Genomic DNA, 14795 nt, shown 5'->3' on the forward strand with positions numbered 1-14795 from the left:
ATAAATGTCTCTTTGAAAGTCAATAGGGGTTATGCACACCAAACTTTTTTATTCTGTAAAACAGGTCATGTCGCTTCCAGTTCAGGTCTTTTGTATGTGTTTTGTTAAATATGAAACTTTTTTTCACAAAGGAGATACCTAAAGATGATCATAACTGATGTCCTTTACATATGCAGATTTATATCTAAAAGTGTTTTTATTTTTGTGTTCCTCACTAACATTCAGATATTAAAATTTAATAAAAGGGCAGCAATAAAATTCTGTTAACAACACCTTCTCTGACAAACGGATGCGATGGGACCTGTTTTCCAGTTTGGTCAGGTGACATATACCACTTTTCTGTATAGTCACTTAACTTAAATTTAGCATGAAATGAACATTCACCCTTTATAAAACACATATTATATAGATCTTACTAACAAAAGCTTATAATGTCATGTCATAACATAAATGTCAAAACAAACTTAATCTTCCTGGTGAAATGACAGACCTCTCTCTGGTGACATATGCTGGATTTCTCCAATCATTTAGTCTGCTTAAACCCGCCCCTTTCTTACAATTAACTGCAGGCTGGCATTCAGATCTGCCTCCATTCAATCTGACGGACGGAACTAGCTAGTCTAAGCCATACATTTTATTACTTTTTTGATTATCTGCTACACAGGCTACATCATAATACATTAGAAAAGATATGTTGCTACTTCTGTTTCAGTTTCAGAACTAAACATTTAACAAAACAGCAACACTCTAATATACAAAAAAGTAGCAATTTATAATGAAATGTGAAATGAAATATAAACAAAATGTGTGAGCTGACATTTATGAAAAATACCCTTGTCCTGAGCACACATTTCAAGCCTTCAAATCAAATTTATTTTCATATATACTTGTATTATTGTATTTAGAGCTATTATGAAACATAATGAAAGAGAATTCATAAAAAAAATATTTTACACCATTTTGAACTAAGCATTTGAAATCAATAAGCAAAAACACTTCTAGTGAAAAAATTTATTTGTGTAAATAACTGGCCATTTGACTCGAATGGTACTGAAATAAATCTGTGTGACAAGTATAGCCCCCATCTCCCCTGTGAAGTAATTTATCAGGAAATGGACTGACATTCAAATGAAGGAACATAATGTTTACAGGCTCCACCCAATGCAACACAATACATTAACAACACATTCACAGCCTTTGTTTGTATATATATATACATTTTAATTTTCAACCATTTCATATTCATTGCTTTTGTCACATGCCCATGTTTTTAAGCGTAATTGCTATGGCCATTTCTGTTTGATAATGAAATTGGACCTCACATAGACTGAAAGACCCAATCAATAAACAAAGCATTGCTCACATGCTTTACTTTAGTGGTGAATCAGTTACACCCACATTAGCACAAAATGGAGGTGTGGGCAGCAGCAGACACCTTCAGGCACACAATGCAATCTGAGATGTGACTTTAGGAGAGCTATTTTACACCAGAGCGTTACAGTGGGACTGCAGTCTATAATTCCTAGGGCTTGCCCCCTCCCTTCTGATCAAGCTCTGCAATGAGGGAAAAAAATACAGATTTTTTAAAATTCATTAATGGCCTGATGAAAACTGAAAATAATTAATAGAGGGGAAAGCACACTATAAATACTTATTTTCGGTTTGGAAATATGATAGACTACAATTTCCTTTTAATGCATCAAAACATACTATAAATCAGTGTAAGGTTCTCACACTAAAGTATAGCTTTTATTTTTTATTGTTGTTTTTTTCAGGCTTAATTTGACAGTAAGTAAAATTGCTCTATGTAAAATGTTGTTTCTATAAATAACTGAATTGTTTTTATTAACAAATATGTGTGTGTGTGTGTGTGTGTGTGTGTGTGTGTGCACGTTTTTGTATAAAATTCAGACATAAATTTGTATAATGACACAGGTATGACACAGGTATTACAAGATGAAGGTGACTTATGAGGACATTGGCCCATGTCCCCACTTTTCAAAACGCTTATAAATCATAAAGAGTGAGTTTTTTGGGGGGGGGGGGGGGGGGTAGAAATGCACAGTCTCCTGTGAGGGCTAAGTTTAGGTGTAGGGCAATAGCACATACAGTTTGTACGGTATAAAAATCATTACGCCTATGGGATGTCCCCACTTTTCACAAAAACAAACGTGTGTGTGTGTCTCACGTATACCACCATTCAAAAGTTTGGGGTTGGTAAATTATTATTATTATTTTTTTCATGTTTTTTAAAATAATTATATTATGCTTATGCTACATTTATTTAATCAAAATACTGTAAAACAGAAGTTTGACATATAATTACAATTTAAACTGTAACTTTTAATTTTAATGTCTAATTTTTTTCTTATTAATTAGTTAATACTCCAGTCTTCAGTTTCATGATCCTACTAAAATTATTCTAATATGCTCAAGAAACATTTCTTATTATCAATATTGAAAACAGCTGTGCTGCTGAATGTTTTGTGGAAACTGTGATACATTTTTTTTCGGGATTCTTTGATGAACAGAAAGTTTAAAAGAACAACATTTATTTGAAATAGAAATCTTTTGTAGCCGTGTTTTTACTGTCACTTTTGATCAATTTAATGCATCCTTTCTGAATAAAATATTTTCTTTTAAAAATAAAAATTGTACTGACCCCAAACTTTTGAATTGTAGTGTACATCAAATCCAATTGCCATTTTAATGTTGTTGTAGCATGTTATGCTGGCTGTATTTGCTATGTACATGGTATACAGATTTTTTATTGTTGCTTTTCTCAGGCTAGTTTCTAGGTTTTATTACAGTAGCACTGAAACACACACAAAAATGAGCTCACATTCTGCAGTGATATAAAACTCAATTATTCTGCACCACATCCTCCTTCCTTTGTTAGTGGATTCTCAGGGAGTTGTTTTACAGGGGGTCCCTTTCCCTTGAGAGAACAGTTGTTATTCTCCAGCAGGAACCAGTTGCTCAAGTCTCTCCATACAGTGCACAGTATGTGTGACATGAATTGAAGTGAATTGCCATTTCTGGTGTTGACCCTAATTCTGAGCCATTACATTAACAAAGGAAGCTAATACCCTCCTTCACAAAGCTGTTCCATTAGTGAATGAGCAAAAGTATTCATAAACAAACATGTGAATGGTTCAGACAGTCGGTGCCATTCAAAACAACACACACCATTTACGCCTATACACCTAACATACATATGGAAAATAGCCATCAAGCTGCAAATGTTTGACTGTTTGTTAAAATACTGTTTTTTCGGCAAAGGCTGTCAGAGTTTATGTAATTATATAAATAAAAATAACCTAAGTGATCAAAGTAAAAATTAGCTATCGATTAAATGAACTAGTAAACAGTAATTTAGTGCTGGGCAATGATTAATCGCGATTAATCGCATCCAAAATAAAAGTTTTTGTTTATATATGTGTGTGTGCTGTGTGTATTTATTATGTATATATAAAGACGCACACATACAGTAGGCCTATATATTTTGAAAATATTTATATGTATTTACATGTATATATTTATATTAATATAATTTATATTATATATTTAATATATACACTTAACATATTTTTCTTAATGCATGTGTGTGTATTTATATACATAATAAATATAGTACACACACATATTATTATTATGTACAAAAAACTTTTATTTTGGATGCGATTAATCGCAATTAATCGTTGCCCAGCACTAGAAAAAAAGGCTAATAATAGTAATTTGACTATTATTCCTAAAATACACGATGGAAGTGTGAAATCATGCTACATTTTTTATAAACTGAAAATTATGGTTATTATCAGAGCCAGGCAAATAAATACACCCTGAAATAAATTATATTGTGGCATAGTTGTGGATATGCTATAGATTTTTAATGTTGTCAAATAAATATTGTTGAATGAAATGTAGTATCTTTGCAGCTGGTAAGATCAAACATTGCATTGTGTCTTCACCTAAAACATACTTGCTTTAGGCCACAGTTTTTTACTGTGCCCTGAAACGACAATAACCTCAAGCCAAAAAACGTTACGTGCTCTACCTGTTCTGTGGGCATTTCTTCTTCTTTGCAGTAAACACAATATTTAGTATCTCCAAAAAAGCACAGATACCAAAACTGAAATATTATTATGTATATTTCTGTATCAGACATGATTTCTTCCGCAAGAGGTCGCTCTTTGGCTTCCCGCGAGATTGCTTTGCTGTGTGCAAAGCTATGCACTTCATTCAGTCAACACAAATATAGCCAAACGTCTCATTTTGGCCTGTCACTAGGCTATATGCTCAAATATATAACCTTCCATAAGCAGCTCAACGATGTCTTGTTTAACCAAAGTAGAAGTTTCAGCACTTGAATGACTGTGAGAAACGTTTCTCACTGGTTTATAGAGACACATCTGCACTGTGTGTGGCATCCTGGGAAATGTGGTTATAAAATAGATGACAATCCAATAATGATAGGGAGTGAGTACAGTAAATATTTACAGTTGTTGATTACAGTGTTAATTTGCAGGTACAGTGAGAGGCAATCAATCACAGTACATTCACTGGTAATGTTACAAAATAAATGTCGCATGAGTAAGAGTTTTGAGAAAGTGCTTGCACTATTCAAACGGGTTTCTTTCGGGAAGTAAATTACCTGTATTAAGTGTACCTGTGTTAGCTCTTCTATTAAAGAAACGGTTATATTGAAAGGTTAGCCTTATGTAGAGCAGTAGCACTCACTTGTAACACTATGATGGCTTCCCTGTAATGCAAATGGGGTTAACTGTATGTCCAGAGGGAGTGTGTTTCAGTCATGTATGTAAGCATTTGTGGCTTTAGCATGCTCAGGCAGGATCCCACTGTACAAAGCTCTCTTCAGCACTCTGAAGCCTTTGTCTTTCTGCCAAAAAAGAAATAGGAGAAACAGATCTGTGGAAAGAAAAGGCCCGATGCATAAAGGTTGGGAACTAACAACATAACTGCATGTATGGGCAGGATGGTGGAATGACTGCAGCTCAGGTGGGCTAAACACTCTGAAAAATGCAGTCGGGTGAGATTTTAGATTAGGGCAACGGGAGGGGCTGTCGACAGGTGCTGACTCCTAGAAAGGAAACAAAAGACAGAGCAAGACTTGTTTGTGGATTCTAAAAGGATCCAGGGAAGGAAAAGTGGGATAGTGAAGTTTGAAAAGGATTTACAGTTCTATTGGCTTTAAATCTAGTATTTAGTGTTTTTATAATGCCTATTTTATTCTTCATTACAAATCATATTACCAGCATAATAGTTTGAGTAAAAAGTTTAATTGAAAAAGTAATCATATGAATAATATTTAAAAGTATCTTAGTATTTGGTTTGTTTTTTGCTTTAATGACAGAAGCACTTAAGATGAAGCTGTTCTCCAGTATGATTTAAGATGATCTAAAGACCATTTCGAACTTCAGTGGAAAAAAAAAGTTCACCAGATCAATATCACAAATTTGATTTCATTTTGAATTCATTAGTTAATCTTAAATACTTTGACTTCTCTTTAATTGCACCATTTAAAATATTTTCAAAAACTTCAAATGTTCTGTTTAGTTTTAAATCCCAGATTAGAATCCCATGTCAAAATATACAGTAACATTCAAGGAAAGGATCCTTCAGAATCCTGGAAAAAATGATTTAATTATTTGTGGAAGCACAACTGTTTTCAACATTGATGATTGCAAATTGATATTCAGCATATTAGACTGATTTCTGAAGGATGTGACACTTAAGACTGGAGAAATGGCTGCTAAAAAATTATCTTCATCATCACAGGAATGAATAGCCTTTTAAAATATAGTAGAAAACATTTATTTGACAATTTAATACAATTTCTTGATTTTACTGTATTTTTGATCAAATAAATGCAGCCTTGATGATCATTATAGAGACTTTTTTTAAAAACATTTAAAAATAAAAATACAGTTATACAAAATACATTATACAATATTTAGTATTTTATACAAAATACACTATACAATAAAAAAAATACCAACACCAATCCTTTGAACAGTAGCGCATTGACTTTTTAATAAGATTTAATTGCATCCTATATTCTATTATTTTATATTACATTTTTCAGAACTTATGTATAAATTTAATATTTGTGTACAGTTGCTCTTATAGTCTATCTGTTTGTAAATGTAGTCTAATAAAGAAGTTTTACCTACAAATTTTAAGTTTGTAATGCCAGGAAATATGTTTCTCAAGAACAGTGATATATAACAAGGAAACCATTCATGTCTCTGCCCGGCTGCCCTGGCATGTTGGTACTTGGAGAGGAGGGTAGATCCACATTACCACCTGATTGTTTTATTTTGAGCTGTCCGTCTCCCGAAATAATTCAGTTAGACCACATGTACAGTCCCTGTAATACACACCTCTATATCAAAATTTGAACATACATGCGTGGATTTATATACGTGATGTTCTGTTTCATTATACATTTTTAAACTAATATAATATATCTTTTTATTTTGCTCATTTTATTTGCATTTCATCTGTCATTTTTAGCCCATGTTGGGGGTGTTATGGTGGGGTGGGGGTGATAGACAGCAGGCAATTCACAGCTTCTCGTTTGTCTCCTCCCATCAGGCACCTGTGGTGGTAGGTCGCCTTGTGCAGACAAAACCAGAGGGAGGGGGCTGGCCTTCAAGCAGCCAATAAGAAGCCAGAGAGGCATGATCATGGAAAGCGCAGAGCACTTGAGGTCAGTGACAATTCAAAGCTGAGTGAGGATCGATTCTGTCGCTCACAACTAAACTTGTTTAGGAGCATTGCACTGCTTAGAGAACCCTGAAGATTAGGAATGGCGGTCACTAATTTACACTACATTACCCGGATGAGCAGTGGCTTCAAAGTGTACATCTTAGAAGGTAATTATTACGTTTTATATCTTAATACCAGTTTAAACTAAGAATTACATTATGTGTGCATGTTATCTGCATTGTTTATTATAATACCAGTTTTAACTAAGAATTACATAATGTAGCCTATGTTACCTGCATTGCGTATTTTAAAACAATAATCATTATTATTAGAATTAATGCATAATGTAGCATGAAAATGCACCATACAACTGGAATTTATACTGTCTAGTCTTTTTAAAATGTGTTTTTTTGGTGATGTTATACATGTTTATTTATTCATCTTGCTTATTTTTATTTAAATATACAAGGGTAAACAATTCAAAAATGGATCTATAAATATTTGAAAGGATTTAAAATATGAAAAGAGGCTGAGAAACCCCTTGAACTACTGGCAAAATTATGATGCTCTTATTTTGAAGGTTAGCTGAGTAGAGTTTAGATGAAGATGTGCTTGATGTGTGTTTTAGACTGCAAATGAAAGAGATAAGAAAAAGGATGTGGGTCTGTTTTTTTGTCTTTAATCTCCCCTTGAAAAATATCCCTCCCTGAGGCACTAAAAATCAGTCATCAGTCAAGGTTTAAGGTGTGGTTTACACCCAATCCCCCGTCCTCTGTCATGCAGAGTCAACCTGCCTGGTCACAGTCCACTGCTTGGGAGATCTGTGAGTGTGTGGAAGTGAAAGAGGCTTCTGCCAACAATGCCCCCTCATCGCCCAAGCCATTTGAGCATTTAGTAAACGTTATCTGCTTGAAGTCTGATGGTGCCTAACGCTACACTTCATTCATGCAGTGGTAAAATACCTCAGATGTTAATCACCGATCAAATCTACACGGGTCCTGACTGGTCTAATATGCTGTTGATTTGATATCCACAGCCCATGATCTTGTTTGTATTACTTTCTAAAAGTTAAGAGTCTAATAATTGGTGTAGCAGATGTTCAAGTATAAAATCTTACATTGATTGTGATATATGACTCATTATTCGTCATAACTGACTTATTGTGAAGGTGCATGTAGTTACTGTGAAGTTACTGTAAGTCACTATCAGTTGCAAATCTCTAACCTTTTCCAAGAGTGAATTAAAAGGATGTTGTGAAATCTCTCATCAGTCAATATTAGGGGTCAAGGTAAATTTTTAGAGTAATGTTAGTGTTTCACACAATGCAATGGACATGTAAACTAATTCTGGTTCAAAACCATGTAAATTAAAAATGTGTAAAACATTAAAAAAAAAAAAAAAAAAAAAAAAGAGGGACATTTTTAATATGGATATTTATTTAACTAAAATTTTTTAACTAACATTTGTCTGGAGGATTCAGGATTGTACATATAGGCTTGCATGCGTGTGTATATGTATATATATATATGACTCTTAATCCTTAATTCTAATATATATATATATATATATATATATATATTATGGGTGGAAGGCTTTTTATTATATTTATGTAATTATGTTACATTCTCTGTCTTTTTTATTATTCACTGTTCATCATTTTACAAAAAGTAAAAATCCAGCATAACTGATCATTTTGAGAGTAAAAATTGTCAGTGCGCTATTAATGAGCTTTAAAACCATTATCTGTTGTAGCATGGAGCAGATTGTGAACTTTGAGACCTTTGCATGACACTGTTTATGATATTAGCATGTGAATGTGATGTGCATTTCAGTTTGGATTAGTCTGTTACTATCGTTGTGTTGGGTAAACATGCTGTGAGCCACATGCCTTAACCCACAAAGCCTGTTTTGCCCCTCAAAGCAGTATGAACAACAAGTGATATCCTCATTTGTTCACTGATGTCGTTTTTTTGGCTCGTATGTTTTTAAAATTTGAATGACATTTACCGTTAGTGGTGAATCAGCTGGGTAGTTCTACAGTAATACTCACAGAGCCAGTTGATCTTGCTCTGCCACTTCACGGAGTTTACATTTAACGGTGGCCCAACAACGTTTTTTCCCACAATTAAGATACACACGCGGTGATGCAATTCCAAGGATTAAGAGTCAGTTGTTTACTTGATTGCCACACCTTTTCACAAGTAAGGGAATCGGTGACTGGCAATGACCGTGTGAGCACCCCGCAGCGATGTCGTTTATCATATCTGAAGTCACACGGGCATGTGTTCATCTTTTCACAGGACAGCCCAATCTGAGGAGTGAAGACAGATTTCGCCACATGACCAGCGACAGGGTGCGGATGCGCCCTGCACATCCCATGAAGCGCAAACACAGTTCAGAGAGAGGACGGACACTTGAAGAGAGGTAATGGACCGTGTACCATCCGACATGGAACCAATACCCAGTAGAATAATACGGACAGAGGAGAATTTAGTTTCCTCATTTATTTTTTTTTTTTACTTTCTGTTTCAGAAGAGAGAGGGCCCTCAGCAAGAGCCTGGCCAACAGTGTCCGCAGATCATCTGTGTTCAGTATTCCTGAAAGCCCCACATCCACATGGAGCCCAACGGCCAGCCCCACTCACCTGATCCCCAGTCCAGTGTACTCCACCCCAGTCATGGACGAGCCTCTGGCCCTAATCAAGAAACCGCGCCCAGAACCAGAGAAAACAGAGAGCCAAAACAAAACCACAACAGTCAGACAAATACAGGTGATTACTACCACTGTTAAATCAACTGAGCTTATGGCATCCTTTAAATTAAAATGCAATGTTTGTTAACAATATTTAGTAGCAGTAGTAGTTGTTGTTGTTTTGTGTAATGAAACCATTTAAATAAAAATTAAGTAACATGAATGATTGAAAAACACAGGAATCATGTAAAACATCATATATATAATATTTAATTATATGATAACTATATGTATAAATCAATATCTTAATAAACACTAATATGCATTATATGTGAAGTAATATAATAAAATACCATTTTATAATTATTAATAAACACAATATTTGTTAATTCATTAACATATACAAATAACCATATTTAATATTAAATATAATATATTTTTAACATTTTAAATATATATTGCATGTATTTAACTATTATTTACATACGTGTAAATACTGTTTATCCGTTTTTTAAATAAGAATCAAGATTATCTGTGTTGCATAATAGTATATAAATTACTATTTAAATATACTTATTAATAAACATAATTATTTAAAAATAATAGAAATATAAATTGTTAATATTCATTACATAAGAAACAATAATAAGCAATAATAAGCAACTATTATATATAATAAATAAATATTATGTGTAAAATTATATGATATGCTGTATCTTAATATAGCATCAATATGTTTGGAATAATATTGTACCAATTTAATCCAACTGTTAATTAACATGATTGATTAAAAAATAATAGTAATAAATACCTGTAATATTCATATATTGTATATAATAAATATAACATGGTTTTAAAATATTTAAAATGTTATATATGTGTAGATCTTCTATGCATTGTCCATGAAATAATATTGTACCAAAGTCTGTAAATATTTCCAGACATTAGCCAAACAGTGTTCTTGCTGTAGTGTTCAAAGTTGGATGATAATCCATTATTAAAAGACCAATTTGTGGCTGTTCCATCCTCAGCAATACGTGCTGACTGAACACGTTCGGTGTATAATATCATCCTCTTCTTAGAGTCTATCCTGAGGCCACTGCAGTCTGTTCATACTCACTATCTGTGAGACACAACAGAATGCAGGAAGGCACTTTTGTGTTCATGAGAGAGTGTCTCTTTAGAGAGTGGACAGGCCTCTGCCTGTCTAAGATATGCAATCCAGCCGGATTCAGGGAGAAAATGTGAGCAATGGGTGGAGGAATGTTGTCAACAAGTCTCAACACACCAGTGCTGCTGTTGACCTGCTAGTGGCATCAGGGCTGAGGGAGAAATAGTCTAGAACCACCAACCACAAACAAAACTGTCCGTCTTGTCCATTTATTTTCCCATTTTCTATCAGTTTTATTCATTAGCCATTCCGAAAGCTGCGTTATAGATGGATGGATGGGGGAAAAAAGTATTGCGATAAAGATTTGCTGACCTTTGTTGTCTTTTTCAGATACGGCCGTCTGTCATCACCTGTGTTTCCTCTGCAACACGGTCAACAAAAAAAGACTGCTGCAATCCCTCCACCAGTAAGTAAAAAGCTGCAAAAGAGCTTGATGCTCCTCCTTTAACATGTCCGTGCAGATCTTTTCATCAGAACGAATAGTTTTTGAACATCATCATCTGATTCTGTCTCTCTACAGTTGTTACCCAGCACAGGTATGACCACGTTGAAGAGCATTTCCAGAGGAGCCTCGGGATGAACTACCACAGAGCCACTTCCATCAGTGTGTCTGTAGATGACCACTTTGCCAAAGCGCTGGGAGATAAATGGCTCCAGCTCAAAGCTTCATCCTCCTCCTGCCATTCATCCTCTTCCTCATCTTCTTCATCTCCACCCAGCAGTCCGACTTTCATCCACTCGCCCGGCTACAGCCAGAGTCCCAAAAGAGCTCGCATAGATTCAGTCAGTCCTTCCACGACCACACCAAACCTATGGTCTGATAAATGAAGAAGAGAGTGGAATTAGATGTAGATATGACCAAATGGACTCAATATGCATGTGTAGGCCCATGCGTTTCTGCTGTAAAAAGCCAAAGGGAGATCAATTGATGTGCGATCAATTGATGTGCTGTAAAAGTTGTCATGAGCAATTGTTAAATCGTCTTTAAAAGGGAGATTTTCAAAGTCTGGCCTTTTTCGGATCATTTCATGGTAGCTAAGCATTGTTGGAGGTGGCTTTTGTCATTGGTTTTGTGGGTGCCACTGGTTTTTATGTGTTGACTGTGATTGCACTGATTATTGCTAGTAACATTTCATCGTCTGTTGTAAGCTTTCTTCTGATAATACGTGCATATTTATATTAGGCAGTGTACCAGGATCTTGTAACCTAAAACGAGCACTGAGCAAAACATACCAAAAATTACTAGGTCGGAAAGTTTCATGTTTTAATTGAAAACAAATGCTTGAAAAAAATAGGTGAGTAACTTTGACATCTCTGTATGGGCTACTGCTGTTCATTTCAATCCCTCTGTAAATTTCAAGCTTTTATACTATTGTACATATTTGTAATAAACACTTTTTTTTAAATGCATAAGTTGTATTTTTTTTTTAAACAAACACTAAAACTACTAAAAATATAAATATATTTGTTAAATTATTTACACCATTTAGCACAAAATCAGTATATTAGAATGATTTCTGAAGGATCATGCAGCACTGAAGAGTGGAGTAATGGCTGTTGAAAATTCAGCTTTGTGTCACAGGAATAAATTTATTTTTCAAAGTATTTTAAAATATATTTTTATAATAATTCACAATATTACTGTTTTCACTGTATTTTTGATCAAATAAATGCAGTCTTCTTTCAAAAACATTAACAGTAGCGTAAATTTTAACAGTAAGCTACTCCAACGTACGTTATATATTTGTCTTTCTAATCTCTCATCAAACTTGTTGTAATAACTTGCTCTGCCACTTTTAATAATCAAATGAATTCATGATGGTTAAACTGCTGTTTCATTACCCCACAGAAAATAATTTTAACTCTCCAAATATATTAAAAGCAAACAAAAAATACACCGTTATGCTCTTCCAATTGAATTCTGTCAGCAAGCAAACAACTTTATTGGTCAACCTATTTTCTGAATAATCAACATTTCTTTAAGCACAGAGTTAAGTAGATTGACATTCCGTCATCAATATGTCTTTACCAGGTCTATTTTCAGAACAGAACTGACATTACATTTGTTTCACTCTGTCAAACATCACCTTCCATGCTAAATGGCGTTAAGGGTCATACAGTAGTTTATTTTTTTCTCCATCAGAAATCAATAGATGAGATGTTGTATGTTTATCTAAATTATCGTTATGGGAAGGTAAAATTAGTCAGAACACCAGTGTCATCTTTTCAGGGGCCAGATTCAAGCACTTCTATGTAAGCTTACCTTGCCAGAAGCAAAATCGCAAATAGATTTGACCTTCTTAGATTATGATAAATAGGAAATAGTTGGAAATAACTTCTGTGCCTGCTAAAAAAAATGATCAACTGCCAGTTAGATCAGATGCTAAACTTGTCAATCACAAGATCAAGTTCAAGAAGCTGAGAAACAGGTTTGAATGAAGATTTGCTGGCACAAAAGCACAGTAAAAGCCATTGAACGGAGTTCAAAGAAGTCTTATTGTTGCCAAAAGCCCTGCCTTCTATACTCTGTTGCAGGCTTGACTGGCCTCGTACAGGGGAGAGTCTAGTGTTTCTCAGAGAACAAAATGTGACTCATGCTCAGTGGCTTAGATCTCAAGGTGTTGCAGTAACATGATGTCCTTGTGGAATGTGGGCACCTCAAGGCAGCTTTAAGTCACATGAAAGGTTAGTATAGATGACATCATTGTCTAGCAGAGCAGATCCATACAAAATATAACTAGCAAGATTAACAATACTATTAACATTGTTCCTTTTATTTTTTTTTTGTATTTGCATACTTTTATGCTATCTATGTGCACATAACAGCTGTTACATTTAGAATGTGTAAAAAATTACAATAAGGTCCCAATAACTGTACCTAACAAAGAGCAGTACATGTGATACGGTATTTATTAAACATTAGTTAGTAACTGTTCAACGTTAAATCATATTACCACAGGTTCATTAAATAATATCAACAGATACAACTTTTTATTTTAAAAATGTATTAGTAAATGTGAAATTATATACTATGTTTATGTTTCCTTTTAGCTTCCACGTTGTCTCAGGTGTCTCTCCTATAATCCATCAGGAGAAATAAAAATAGAAACCTGAAAAACCTGACAGGGAGACAACTGTTGACAGACAGTAAGATGATACTGAACATTATTACAATTAATGCATATATTTCAGAAAAATTTGGTCTTGGACAGGTTGATGAAAACGCTCCGGTTACCCACGTAACCTCTGTTCCCTGAGATAAGGGAACGAGCGTTGCGTCGTCATTTTTTATTGATGACTGCTAATGGGGAATCGAGGTTACGTGAGTAACCGGAGCGTTCCCTATCGAAAGGGAGCTCCTGTTCTGTCGTCATTTTTTATTGACGACTGCTAATGGGGAACGCATCCAGTAGCGCCGTGCTATAAGCAGAAGAAATAAGCCTGCTCCGTGAGCTCAGCTCAGGCACGCTCAGAGTGGGCCTCATGAGTCCAAGCTATAAAGAGACCCGAGAGGGATCTGGGGTCTGCTTATCATAAACCTTACTCGCCCGAAGGGGGGAAAAAGTAAACATTAAACAGATAACACCCGTGCCTGCCAAGCACAAATCTCCCCAATAGAGATTCCACTGGACCAGGCCCAGGAGGAGGCCATTCCTCTGGTGGAATGGGCCCTCACACCTAGAGAGCATTACACACCTGCTGAGGCCTAAGCCAGAGCAATAGCATCCACTATCCAGTGCGATAGTCTTTGCTTTGTGACCGGCAGCCATTTAGAGCAGCCTCCAAAGCACACAAAGAGCTTCTCTGTTTGCCTAAAAGACTTAGAACGCTCAAAGTACACTCGTAGTGCCCGGACTGGGCACAACAAGTTAGGTCCCTGATTCCCTCGAAAGCGAATCTCAAAAACGGTCTGTGACAGGGCACTATTCGGATATGAAAGTAAGCGTCTTTCAGATCCACAAACAGAAACCAGTCCTCGGGCTGAATTTGTGCTAGGATCTGTCTCAAAGTTAACATTCTGAATGGCAGTCACATGAGAGCCCGATTCAGACGTCTGAGATCGAGAATTGGTCTGCTGTCGTCTTTCTTGGGAACAAGGAAGTATCGGCTGTAAAAGCCCGACTCGCTGTTCACTTCCCTATGTTTTACCTGTCAGGACATTGTATCTATGTATCTAACTGTACAAAATATCTTGGGCATA

At 35.2% G+C, this 14795-nt stretch overlaps 1 protein-coding gene across 1 annotated transcript; it reads left to right on the plus strand.

The window, feature by feature from the left end:
• The first annotated feature begins 6677 nt into the window (after window positions 1-6677).
• Window positions 6678-12003, plus strand: LOC306849530 (transcription cofactor vestigial-like protein 4). The gene is made up of 5 exons (XM_079384632.1): window positions 6678-6899; window positions 9033-9156; window positions 9265-9502; window positions 10925-11000; window positions 11115-12003. The coding sequence occupies exons 1-5, from the start codon at window positions 6833-6835 to the stop codon at window positions 11420-11422; spliced, it is 813 nt and encodes a 270-aa protein (XP_079240758.1). The 5' UTR covers window positions 6678-6832; the 3' UTR covers window positions 11423-12003.
• The last annotated feature ends 2792 nt before the right edge of the window (window positions 12004-14795 follow it).

Source organism: Barbus barbus, assembly GCF_936440315.1.
Source record: "Barbus barbus genome assembly, chromosome: 29".
Taxonomy (NCBI): domain Eukaryota; kingdom Metazoa; phylum Chordata; class Actinopteri; order Cypriniformes; family Cyprinidae; genus Barbus; species Barbus barbus.

What these genes read in the sequence shown, in the direction of transcription:
- LOC306849530 (XM_079384632.1), top strand. Translation starts at nt 6,833, where the DNA reads ATGGCGGTCACTAATTTACACTACATTACCCGGATGAGCAGTGGCTTC. An exon ending in GGACGGACACTTGAAGAGAG is followed by an intron (nt 9,157 to 9,264) that starts GTAATGGACCGT and finishes TTTCTGTTTCAG; the next exon opens with AAGAGAGAGGGCCCTCAGCA. An exon ending in CAACAGTCAGACAAATACAG is followed by an intron (nt 9,503 to 10,924) that starts GTGATTACTACC and finishes TGTCTTTTTCAG; the next exon opens with ATACGGCCGTCTGTCATCAC.